Source organism: Wasmannia auropunctata, unplaced genomic scaffold, assembly GCF_000956235.1.
Source record: "Wasmannia auropunctata unplaced genomic scaffold, wasmannia.A_1.0 LD326009.1, whole genome shotgun sequence".
Lineage (NCBI taxonomy): Eukaryota > Metazoa > Arthropoda > Insecta > Hymenoptera > Formicidae > Wasmannia > Wasmannia auropunctata.
The window spans coordinates 50,120-63,029 of NW_012036881.1; the positions used below are offsets into that span (position 1 = coordinate 50,120).

General features: G+C 40.8%; 2 protein-coding genes across 2 annotated transcripts in view; one reads left to right on the forward strand and one right to left on the reverse strand.

Annotated features, from left to right (window-relative positions):
* Positions 1-2,268, forward strand: part of LOC105460222 (39S ribosomal protein L47, mitochondrial) — a 2,991-nt gene extending 723 nt beyond the window's left edge. Inside the window, exons 2-5 of the mRNA XM_011706657.1 lie at positions 737-904; positions 989-1,203; positions 1,333-1,492; positions 1,602-2,268. Coding sequence (XP_011704959.1) covers positions 737-904; positions 989-1,203; positions 1,333-1,492; positions 1,602-1,743 — 685 coding nt within the window. The 3' untranslated portion in view covers positions 1,744-2,268. The remainder of the gene's footprint in view (positions 1-736; positions 905-988; positions 1,204-1,332; positions 1,493-1,601) is intronic.
* A 924-nt stretch (positions 2,269-3,192) lies between these two features.
* On the reverse strand, positions 3,193-11,959 carry LOC105460226 (pleckstrin homology domain-containing family M member 2). The gene is made up of 9 exons (XM_011706662.1): positions 11,627-11,959; positions 9,284-9,479; positions 8,568-8,755; positions 7,864-8,058; positions 5,909-7,606; positions 5,564-5,788; positions 4,452-5,033; positions 4,174-4,293; positions 3,193-4,097 (listed from the first exon to the last, which is right to left on the reverse strand). Exons 1-9 carry the CDS (start codon positions 11,957-11,959, stop codon positions 3,981-3,983), a joined length of 3,654 nt encoding a protein of 1,217 aa, XP_011704964.1. The 3' UTR covers positions 3,193-3,980.
* Positions 11,960-12,910: the final 951 nt, after the last annotated feature.

Here is a 12,910-nt window from a genome sequence, read left to right on the forward strand (position 1 = left end):
ATATATTAGTGATACAATTTACAATAGTCTACATGGTTTACAAGTCTAAATTGTCTACGCAACAAAAAGACCATGTAAACATCACATAGATTTTACGTAAATAATCCGTGTAGACGTAATCTTGAAATCTATGGCACAACCCTGCTTTAAGAAGGTGGCTCTTTAGTAAATCGAGTTATTTAAGAAATGTGTCTAATTCTTTCTTTATATAATGCAGTTGAAGTGCCAAACTTGACTTGTACACAATTCTAGGGTAGGTTATTGATGAAATAAGAGGAAAGAAAAATGTTGAAAATGTAACATTTCACTTATAACTTAGTGGCAGGTTGAGCTCGGAAACGTTTCTTTGATAAACTGCACACAAACGTGATGTAAGACTTTTCTATAAAAAAAACAAAAACGAGATTGTAATAGTTTAAAAAATTATGATTTTTTTAATAGTCACAAAAAAGTAACAGGTCACTGGTCATTTTAGAAAGATATTTAATGTTGAATTACATTATACTTTACTTTCTTCTCCTCATTATTATTAATAGTAGCAATATCGTTTATTTTATACTATTTTATTAGATATATACATGTAGTTTTATCCAAATTATACAAATATTTGTGATTTTGGGTGGACCCTGGTGAGGCACCCCAAATTTTTGGCACTTTACTGAAGAACCACTTTAAATAGCGATAAGAATGAAGGTCGAAAAGATGATTTTTTAATGCTTTCTTTTCATAAATACAGTACACCGACTTTGCACTGTGCATTTCTACACCTCACGTCGGAACGACGTGATCTGATGGAATTCTTTGACAATCCGAAGAATTGGGGAAAGAACGAGGTACGGGTCGGCCGATCTTGGAAAAAGGATGAATTGAGATTGAAGAGCAATTCGGACCTCCACAAATTATGGTGAGATTTGCCTATCCCGAGTGTTCATGTGTTCTCGTCTGTTTTCTTTGAATGAATCTTACGGATTAATGTGTTTGAATGTAGGTTCGTGTTACTGAAGGAACGTAACATGCTCATGACCATGGAGGAGGCGTGCAAGAATGCGAACGAGATCTTCCCGAATCCCGAACGTCTGGACAAAATTCAGGACAGCATGGACAACTTGGAGTCGGTCGTTCGCGAAAGAAACAGGGCGTATCATTTGCTCGAGACCGGCGAGACGGGAGAGCGTCCTGGAAAACTGGTCTATAATATCTTAGGTATAAAATCTGTACCATTCATAATATAGTGTGTAATATTGTTAAATGTTTACAGCTAAAAAAGTTTGATCTTAGAAAAATTACAATAATAAAGAATAAAATAACAGTTTTTGTTTTAACTCTTTGTAGGTTTAAGGTTTTACTACCGAATGCGGCAGTACGTCATTCCAAAGTTCATGAACACGAAATGGCACAAGACGCATCTGTTCGGCTTCGGCGGATTCGCAACTCGAAAATTCCTGCGCTTGTACAAGGAGAAACTTTGGAGTCAGAAACGCAGAGCTACAAGGTTCGTAGCAATTGCTTTTACTTCTCGTAACGCGTACACGACACGCAATATGACATATATCTCTCAGTCTATTTATTTCCATTAACAAAAAAATTTTTTCTCTTTTCAGACGTGACAGAAATCGTGTCGCGATGATAATAAAAAGATTCCCGAATGTAGATATCGAGGCGCTGAAACAACAGTTTCCAAATGTTGATATAGAAGCGACAAGATCCTCCAAGAGAGCAAGAGGTCACACTGTACCTATGTAGGTGAAATTCCTGTTGATAGAGTAGCAAATTATTGAACATCTGTTATATTTGTGAATGTAAGATACTCGATCGCTAATACAGTATATAAATATGTAAATTTATATGTAGTATTTTTTTTTATCGTGTCTAAGATTCAAATCCTCAAATTAACTCGAATTAATTATATATACTGCTTAATCGCATATATACTGTTTGTACTATAGATCATGTATAGATAAAACAAATATTATCTAGTGTAGAATTCTCTCTCGCTATTAGAGAACTACAATAACTAAAATGAAAGAATTATACTGAAAACTTCCAAAGCTCTTAAATAATGCATGAAATATATATGATAGAGAGAATTGAGAATATGGTACAAAATAAAAGGATATAAAATAAAAGATTAAGAAAACGTCCAGTGTTATTGAAATCTATATAAATTGTGAATTCGAAGGTGCTTCATATCTTTCCTTCTCATGTAATGTATTACATTTTCAAGTGATGTAAAAGGACGAGCAAAAATAAAAATATTGTTCGGTCAAATTATTTTTGTATACTTTTATTAATTTTCTAATAACTATAACTTGCAGGTTGTGTGTACGGTGATACAGAATTCTTTGTCTGTGAAAGGTATACGGATGTAATATTTAAAACATGCCTGGCTGTAACTTGTAGAAAATTTAACTCCGCATACTTTTCACACACAGCACTAACATATAAAACCGATCTCACCTTCGCGCGGTATTTTGTTTTGTTTTAATTTACATAAACCTCACATAGGAATCTCATGAACTTAACAGTAGCTGACATTTATTACTTAATAGCGTATCACAATCACGTACGAGAGCTACATGAAATAATGCAGACGTCAAATATTTGTTCACAAAAATATTCGAGTGTGCATCCGTTCATGTAGCCGTTGGTAACACAGGATTATAACTTAAAAAGATCATAACAAATATCTTATCCCCAACGATATTGATATATGTATACGTGTTATTATTATATCACAAATAAAATTCATTTTCATGTACAGCTTTTCTTATATATCTTATATATAATTTCATACTGTATTATGCATATATTTAAAACTCAATAATTTTCGAGTCATAAATTATTTATAATCGTTTTGGTATAATCTTTGTGTCACTTTAATTCGCTATTATTTCATAAAACGGCAACCATTCAAAAATTATAATATATTGCACGACACAACATAAGTTGATACAACCTATATTCGTAACTAATTTAATATTTGTATTAAACTAAATTAATACGTAATATATATAATACAATTATTATGCTCGCATTGCATTTGTACATTTAAACAAAATTAAAATAGGTGCGGAATAAAATTTTACAACTTTGAAACGTACCACAAGGTGATACGTAGGAAGTCGTGACGCTAAAAGTAAGAAATGGATTTACAATTTCAAATAGCAGCAGGAATGTTAAATCATATATATATCAATTTCAAAAGCGATTTATTTTACTATTATTCTTTGTCAAAGCTATAATAAGTGAATTTCATATCATCTCGGACGATAAATATCTACTTTATCAATCGTGCGTATTCAAATGCATACTGGTTCGTCTCTTCAATATACGTGAATATATAGACATTCATATAGTAAATCAATAGTGTCTCACAGTTATCATTATATTACATTCTCTGCGTATCGTTATAAATTAATAGTAGAGCTTATTAATGGTGGCTTACGCTACAAGAAAGATAATGCACCATTTTTTTTTTTTGCGATCTCCCTAAATAGTTATCTATACGTTTGAGGCAACTTATATATCTTATATGCAAGATAACGCTCAATCTCTCATCAACACCGCGATATAGCGAGAATATATTGCACATATATTTGTATCTTGAAATTAGAAATTCATCATATTACGCCATAAATCCAGTCCAAATAAGGACATAAACTATGATTCTACTTTAGAGTTAAGCCACAAAATAACACCGACTGTTCTAGTTCCAAGTGACAGATATATGGCATTTTATTTGCAACCGAAGCAAAGAAGATTTGTGTATTTGTATAAGCGACTCATCTTTGGCATACGATACACTGTAATGTTTGAATTTTCAATATTCAATTCGTTTACCTGAATATGCGCGTGCGTTGCTGTTGTACGAGAGTTCCGCTTCACGTTCTCTACCTTTACGAGAGTCTCTTTTATGGCAATATGATAAAATAGTTTCTCGAATGACGGTGTATATATTGTCTATCGGTCGAATCTTCTATTTATTCTAGAGCCGGTGGCAGCAAGTACCGCCAGGCGTGTTCCAAATCCCTGCTGGCGTCCGAGCAACGTCGCTGCAATTTGTCCTCCGGTGGAAGTGTTGCCATAGGGAATTCGCCCTGCGAGAAACAAAGAGATTACATCAGCCCGTGTACGATATTACGATGCACAGCCGCTTTGCGAGATGTATCTTACCAAGTTTGCATCGGTCCACAATGTTTCCAGGACCTCTTTGAAAGCACGGAGCTCGCTATAATTCGTGAAGTATATGACCCAATCGCCGCTACTTTCGTGCACCTCTCGACACGCGAATTCCTACAGATATACGACAATATAAACTCCACTGGCAAACTCCATTCGGTGACAAAACATAGAAGTAACAATTTACATACAAATTGCGTACTTTATACAATTGTATACAATTTGCATGCTCCCTACGCTTAATATATATATATATATATATATATATTTACCAATATACACCACGATTGCTGTAGCAACGGTACCCTGAACGCCGTTAGATCTTTGATGGAAGCGCACGAGAGCGTCTGGCCTCTCTGCGTGCCGGGATGGACCTCCTTCATCGCCACCAGGTGTTTCGTGGTCGTGATAAGACTGCATGGTAACGGCTCTCTCTTTTCCGTACTGTCGAACAGACCCGACGCGCTCTGAACGAAGCTCTGTAACCACTCGGAAGCCACGTATTCGTCCGGGGCAGCGAACTGGTACGACTTGTTGGGCTTCAGCAGTATCTCGAAGGTGTGCGGCCGATGGGAGTTGGGGATTCTTCTGCAGCCTTGGCATAAGCCGCCTTTCAGCGGTATAGCACGCTTGGGAAGCCGCTGATTCGAATCCGCGAACATATAAACCACTCCGCCTTTCAGAACGAAATAGCCGGCCTCCCAGGGATGCGTGGGTGCGTTCGGATGCAAGTGCTGATAGGTGTGCGGCCGGAACATCAGATCGCCCTCTTTCATTGGCCCGCACGGCGTACTAGGCGGCGACATGTGTTCGTCTTCCATATAAATAAGGCTGTAATGTTCTATTTTTTCATCCTGCAAAAACAATGTAAATAAGTAAAAAGTAGATCCTGTACGTATATAATATAATATAATAGATAATGTACATATGTACAAAATGTCCGCAATTGGCAAAATATAGAATATTTCACACTAATATTTCCTTTTAAAACTTAATCATTGAAAGTAAAAAACAAATTATTTCGCTGCATTAAAATAAATTCTATTTTAATGGAATATTAATTTGTGATTTAATTAATACAATAGATAATTTACATATGTACAAAATGTCCGCAATTGGCAAAATATAGAATATTTCATACTAATATTTCCTTTTAAAACTTAATCATTGAAAGTAAAAAAAAACACAAAGTATTCCGCTGCATTAAAATAAATTCTATTTTAATCGAATATTAATTTGTGATTTAATTATTAAGATAACAAATAAAATTTCGAAAGTTTTGATAAACTTTTTCTGATTGAAAAATTTCTTTTTAATCTTTTTAAAGAAACTTTTTAAGAAAACTATACAATTTCTTCGCAATTTCTGAAAATAGTTTACGTACGGGATGTACAGCTGTATCAGTAAGAATTGAATTCCTCAGAATGTGCATATCTTCGTAGCTCAATTCTTTAACAGCAGGAAGCCTCGGTTTCGTCGGCGATCGTCTCATGGCCATCTCTAAGTGGCCGATTAATTCTGAGGTAGTTTGCGAGCTGCCAGTGGAGAATAGATACTGCATTTCGCAATCGGCGTTGGAAATTAAAATACTTTGTCCATTCGGGCCGATCTATACATATATAAAAAAAAAACCGTATATTAATTAGCAAAGTACCATTTGATAAGACATATCTCGCAAGCAATGTGCATGTCATGAGAAGTAAGTATATATTATTTAAATGTTCCTCACCATAATAACATCCAGTTCATTGTAAGGAATAACAAACTGATTACTGTAAGAGTGGTCCATCTTCGAGCCGGTCAAGTACAGCGTCTTGTCTGTCAATAACGCGATCATCGGCTTGCTCTCGCCGTTCGTCATGTACGAACTTCGCACTTTGTATACTTTGTACAGCTCCTCCGTTTTGTCGCGATAGATATGCCGCTTGAAGAGCTCGCGCAGCTTTAGGCTCACTTTCTCGCCGCTGAACACCTGCTTCTCGGCGGCCACGCTCTCCTGGATCTCCTTGTCGAGATTGTCGTTGAAATCCTTGAAGGAATCGTAGTTCATCTTGATCCCCTTGATGTACAGAGTGTTCGCCTTCGGCTTCTTGTTCTTCCTGATCTCGAACTTCCGCTCGGTGATCGACTTTAGAAATCTGCTCAGCAACGACGTCTTCGACGGCGCCTGGCGCAAAGGCGGCGCCAGGAGTTTGTTGCTACTCTCGCCCGTCAGTATCGCCGTCACGTTGCGCTTCTTCGACGGCGAGAGCAAGTGCCGACTGCCGCTCCTGCGCTCGTCCAGATCGGACGTCGTCACGCTGTCCGCATCCGACCAGTCGTTCGAGCTCGCGTAATTCTTCGGGTTCACCGACTGCGGCATCTCCAGCTTGACCGGCGGGTCCTCGACGATGTTGCCGCACGCCTTCTCGACGATGTAGGCTTCCTGCGCCTCGTTCTCCCCCAGCTCTATCTCCATCTTAGGCCTCAGACTCTTGCCCGGGTCCTCCTGACCCTCCGGCGCTCCGCGCTCCAACAACGGTAAATTACAGTTGCACCTGCAGCTGCGCTGACACGCGGGCATGTCGACGCACGGCTTGTCGGTTCCGTCGCCGTCGAACGCGCCGCTCGACGACGAGGACGAGAACGAGTAGCAGTCCGAGTGCACGTTCCTGCCGTCGTCCGCGCTCCTCTGCACGTACGGCGAGTCCCCGTGTGCGCACCAGCTGTACCTGCCCTTCTGAGCGTCCCTCTTCAGAACGGAGCTGGGCAGCAGGAAACTCATGGAGAAGTCGGCAAAATTCTCGTCGTCCTCCAGCTTCATCGTTTTCAGGATGTCCTCGTGGAAGCTGACCCGCTTCTTGCTCTCGCCGCGCTTCTTTTTGCGCTGCCTACGTTGCACTATGGCCTCCGAACTGGAGGAAGATAGAATGCTGGTGTCGGACATGTTGATCGTGTTCAGGATACCGTAAGGCGCGTCCATGTTGTCGCAGTCGGAGATCGTCATGCTCAGCTCCAACAGATTTGTATCGTTATTGATTACGTAAGAATTACGAGGGTCTACGCTCTTTTTGAAGCTGTAAGCGGGACTCTCGCTGTAATAAGTGCTTCGCTTACTGAAGTCCTTCACGCCGTTATCGATCTTGTTCGTTTTATCCAATTTCGTCTCGTCCATACTCTTACTGTAGAAATCGTAGTCCTTGAGAGTCTCCAAGCTGGAGCAATTCATTTCATTGTCATCCAATTTTCGCGTTACGTTCTGATTGACTATGTCATTTTTCGTCATCATAGCAGTCTGAAATTTGGTGATCGCCGGTGACTGCGTCGGCGTTTTGCCGTCCTCGCTCGAGTCGCTGGATCCAAAGTTCTTATTGTCCTCCATGCGATTGCTGATAATCTTGTACCTGTTATTCCGGTATTTAGGAATATCGTCCATCGGATAATCCTCCTGCGTTAAAATTTATAATAATGAATAGTTACGACTCTCAAAAATAGGTATCTAATAACAAGCAATTAAAAGTCCACGCCGTTGTTGGTGTGTAAAAATTCTTCTACCTTAATCCAAATATATACCAACAACGGCGTGGACTCTTAATTGCCAATTATTGGATATCTATTGTCAAATTTCATACATTTTAATGCGTAATTATTCGGCGCAAATATGGAGATTTTTCTGCCACAATTCTGATCGGATCTATATCTTACCTCCTTGTAACTGCTTCCGTCAGTCTCGTTTGCCATGTCCATGTCGCTGTCGAACGCAACGCCACTGTCCCCCGGAGAGGCTAGGCTCGATGAAACGCTAGAGGATCTTAGATGCAACGATAAGACTGTTCCCGATGGATTTACGCTCATAGGCCTCTGTGGCATGTAGTTGCAGATGTCCAAATATGTCACATCCTATACACACAATTTTACACCCAGCGTTAGTTTTATCGCATAGTATATAGATCACCGAGTTATCAACTGCATATTAATCTAACAACTTCAGATAATTCTAAATGCAAATATCTTTTTTTTTTCCCCCCCTCGAGCAACATTGATTGGAATAGGAAAATTTTCCACGAATAAGCAAGCTGAGCGATATGTAGTCCGTACACACGAAATAAAATGTGCAAATAAAACGATAATCTCTTGCCCCTCGCAACTTTATACACAACAATCTATCAAAACTGTACGTGTGTGACTCTTGTTATGAGATTGATGTTATTCATTAGCGCGATAAGTGTAACCAGGGGGTGATACTGGTATCTCTACGTAGGGATAAGTGAAATAAAAATTACACGACGAACGTTGAACAGGGAAAAAGAGAGAAAGTTGATTCGGTTCTGTGGAAACTGCTACTGCTTGCTACTTCGTAGATTATTTATAAAGTTGTTATTTATTACATCGATATAGATTTAACATACCAATTGCAATGTGAAGGACACGTTTTCCAGACCGGCGAGAAGATTAACCAATTGATTGGTCTTATCAACATCTCGCACGAGTGCATGTGGAAAGTACTGTTTCTTTAATGTCTTCGTGTCTCGCAGTAAACAGGCCAGATAGCTCTCAAAACTGCCTTCGCTCAGGGTGTGGTAGAGCCATGCTCGACCTGTGTGGTATGAACAATTCAAGAACATTAGCAAGGAATATATTGTATACTTATATTTAAATGCATTTTTATACATAGACAAATGTTCACTCCCAAATAAAGATCCTAAAAAATCTCAAAATTTATCGTAGAAGTTTTCCTACGTCAGGTAATTTGAGGCACTATAATTATATTTTATTTGTATTGTATCTAGATGCATTTTTATACGACAAACAAATGTTCACTCCCAAATAAAGATCCTTAAAATCCCAAAATTGATCACGGAAATTTTTCTACGTCAGGTAATTTAAGGTAATACAATTATATTTTGTTTGTATAACGTGCAGCAGAGACACACACACGCGAGTTAATTATAGCAGAATGCAAATCGCTGCTTTTAAATCTGTTCAACAGCTTCGTGACAGAATAAAGTCAGAGATTGTATGTCTATCAAGGTGCATTTTAATCAGAGAGTTAAACAAAGCAGAAAGTGCAGATGTAAACCTATTGTTCAATACATTATTCCTGCGACGAGGTGTCAAAGCATACCTTTCCCTATCGAAGTCAATACACTCTGCAGTGCGTGTATGACCACGACTGTGTCCTGGTGGCTGAGCTCTCTGGCAGTGCCCCAGTATCCATGTCTCTCTACGCGCAGTCCGTGGCGCAATGCACGATCCAGCCAGTAAACCAACCAGGAGTCACCGTCCAAGACCACGGTACCGTAGAGACTCTGGGCATAGACCTGTCACGAGACATTTATGTGTTATTCTCAATACAGTGTTTTTATCAATACAGAAATGCGTGTGACAACACAAAATAAAAATGTATAAAACACTTGTATAAATTAAAACACAAAGAATACAACTGAAACGTATCAGTGTGTAAAATCTCAAAGTTGTCAATGTTTTCAATATACACATATGACACAAGGTTTGTTCTTTGTAGCTGAGCTCTCGTTGTATTTAAAATGAGATAAATATGTATTTGAAGTTTAGTTTAAAGTGAAAGTTTTTTAGTTCAACGACAAAAAACAGCCCTATATATAGATTCTCTCTTCTTACGAACACAAAGAAAACTTTTCGCGATGAGAGAGGGTTATTTGGACCGAAGTGCGAAAACACGATGCTTCTTTTACTTCATGCTTTAATTCCCGAACGAGCGCACTCCCACTTTTAGCTAACACCATTCTCGTCTCACACTTTTACCGACACACCGGACCAGAAGTGGTCCGAATCGGCAGGTGGAATCAATTATTTTTAGATCTGTTCCTTTTAAAGCGACACACGGAGACCTTTTTTGCACACGAAGAAATAGAGGAACGAAATAAGTATAAGTGGGCGCGATCAATAATCGCGCGGAGTGAAAAGGACACATGGCACAATGGAAAAGCTTCAGGTGAAAAGGACGGAGCTTTTTATCAGCTGTTCCCGTACGACGCACATCCGCGCGGGGCTGTCAATGGGACGTGTCAGCGAAGCTGTGTGTGACTCACTCCTCGGCAACGTCGCGGTCTCGTCGCTCGCACGACGGGCGAAGAAGCGAAACGAACGGGCCTCGTCGCATGCCTCCTTCGCCAGCGGGAAATTTCACGTTTCCAAAAGGTATTAAAGTGTCACAAAATCGAGAGAGAAAGAGAGAGAGGAGCGCTCGCACGTTGCGACCGCGCGCTCGCCTCTCTGCGTGCACGAGCGTTCGATTTGGAGCAGCTGCGTCGCGATTAATCCGTGAGCAGGTCGCGACGACGTCACGTCACGCATATATATATGTGTACATCTCCTGTGTATGTGAACTTGTACTCCGAATACTCCGATCTCTTCCTTTTCACGTGTACGACGCGCGAGGCGGCGCGATCGAGACGAAATAAACTTCGCGTTTGTTAAACCTCGGTCGCGGTGCATCCTAAATTTTTTACTCGCGGATCCTTTTTTTTTTCTTGTGGAGCATTAAACAGCTTTCGACGGACTCTTCGAACTTTTTTCGTTCGCATGTTCTAAAATAACATAAAAATCCCATTAATTCGTTCCATGCGCCTCTGGCTAAATTTTTAAATCAAATCGGAGCATCACGGAATTTAATGAATTCTGATGCTGCTGAATGTTACAACAACAAATCGCGTGCGTGCGCGCTTTGTTTCGGGCTGTTCGGTCACGACTACGTGAAATTCGATTACGATTCGCGCGGAAGCCTGCGTAAAACATATTACGACATATGCAACAAGCAGCGGCGATACGTGCAAAACGGGATGAATCGCGCAAGACCGCATAGGTCGCTTCTATTCAGCTTCTCGAAAACTTGCCTCCCGATTTCGGATTCTCAGATTCAAGATTAAAAAAAAAAGACACATACGATGCAATAATTATCGAGAAGTTCTGCTCTCGGCTAATCTCCACGTTTATCTTCCCGGCAGTGGAAACGCGACGGCTGTATGGCACTAGGTCAGGAATGACAGACCGACGCAACGCCGACGGGGTTCGACGCCACGCGTAGCCACGCGAGAGTGTTCCCCTATATACTACCTATATAGCGCGTTCCATCGCAAATTGACAATTGACGTAAGACACCCTTCCCGTGTCCACAAGCGTCCGAGATCGAACTCGAGACTGGCGACTGCAGGTCAAATCTCGTTTCCTGCACCGCGTATTCTCTCCACGTATATATTTACATAGCGTCCGAGGCGCACGACTTGTCGCAACTACGTCGGTCTTAGGTAGGCAGGCAGGGGATACCCATGGCTTTCGAGAGAGGGAGGGAAAGGTGCACGGCCGTGAGGAGTTGCACAATTCGCTTGACCGACCGCTTGTGCGTCGCAAGCAGCAAACGGGCGTGTACGGGAAAGGATGGGCCCTACGGCGGCGGGCCGGTGTGCCGATCGGTCGGTCGGTCGCTCACCAGCTTGACGGCCTTCGTGAGCTCCTGCAGGATCCTGCCCTTGGAGAGGACCTTGTCGGTGCAGAGATCCATGTTCTCCTCCTCGCGGCGGCCCGACGACGGCATCTCGCCGCCACGTGCACTCACATGATCCGCGTCGCGCTGACGTAGGGGCGGCTCGTGGGACGCGCCGCGGTAAACCTCGGTGCCGAGGCTGTGGGTACGGCGGAGCTGCGGGCCGGACCAGGCGGCGGCACCCTGCACGACGCGGTCGCTGCTGCTGGTGTCGCACGGCCGCGGCGGCTGACGACAAGTCGCGCTGCCGTCGGCGGTCTCGTCGTCGAACGCGCTCATTGATTTTACCGGGGCGCAGGTCACCCGCGATTTTCAAGCTGCGACTGGCCGCGCGGCGGGACGCGCTGACGTCTTTATGCCGGCGTCTTCGTGCCGGCGATCTTTCTTCCTCTCCGCCGCCACCGAGAAATGTCTCGACAGCCCTCCTCTATCTTGAGAAAGCTGGTGGGAACGATCTTCCTCTATTCTGTTTTCCCCTGCTCCTCACGCTTTTCTATTCTATTTTTCCGGATGCAGCTTAATGGACAAAGGATTCCCAGTAGCCAAAGTATAAGATAGAAGCTCTGAAAGATTATGGCATATGGATTTTTTTTTCTATGCAACGATGGATTATTTGAATCTGTAATCTCTTATACTTTACTAACGCGTGATATTTTTGGTTTATATGCAGAAAACGATTATCTTATTTGTTATACCCAAAGATGCGTTTAAATTCTGAATTCATATACCTATATATGTTTACAGATTTTGCAAACAGATATTTTTATTGATATTATCGAATAATGGATTCAATTTGAGAATTATAATGGTGGCAAGTTGATGACGAAAGGCTACTCCATAATTTAATTAATTAATTAAATTAATTTCAAGATTAACAAACAACAAACTATACACGCGTATGAAATAGTTATACATTTTTTATGGAAACGTAATTTATACACACGATATTTATACTCTGTCTCGGTCACATTCAGACTATTTTTTATTTGATTATTAATTAAATTAATGATCATAAGATTATTAATAATCACTTGGACTTTTAATAATTATTAATAATCATTGTGCATTTTTTTTAATAAGAGAAACAGCTTTATCAATTAACGCAATAATTAATTCGCCAGCCATATCAAATAATTGGCTTTTTAATAATATCTCTCTTTCACATTTAATATTATAATATTTTCCGAATACAAAAAATCGCTATATGTAAAGCATCGGTTCGGTTGTATT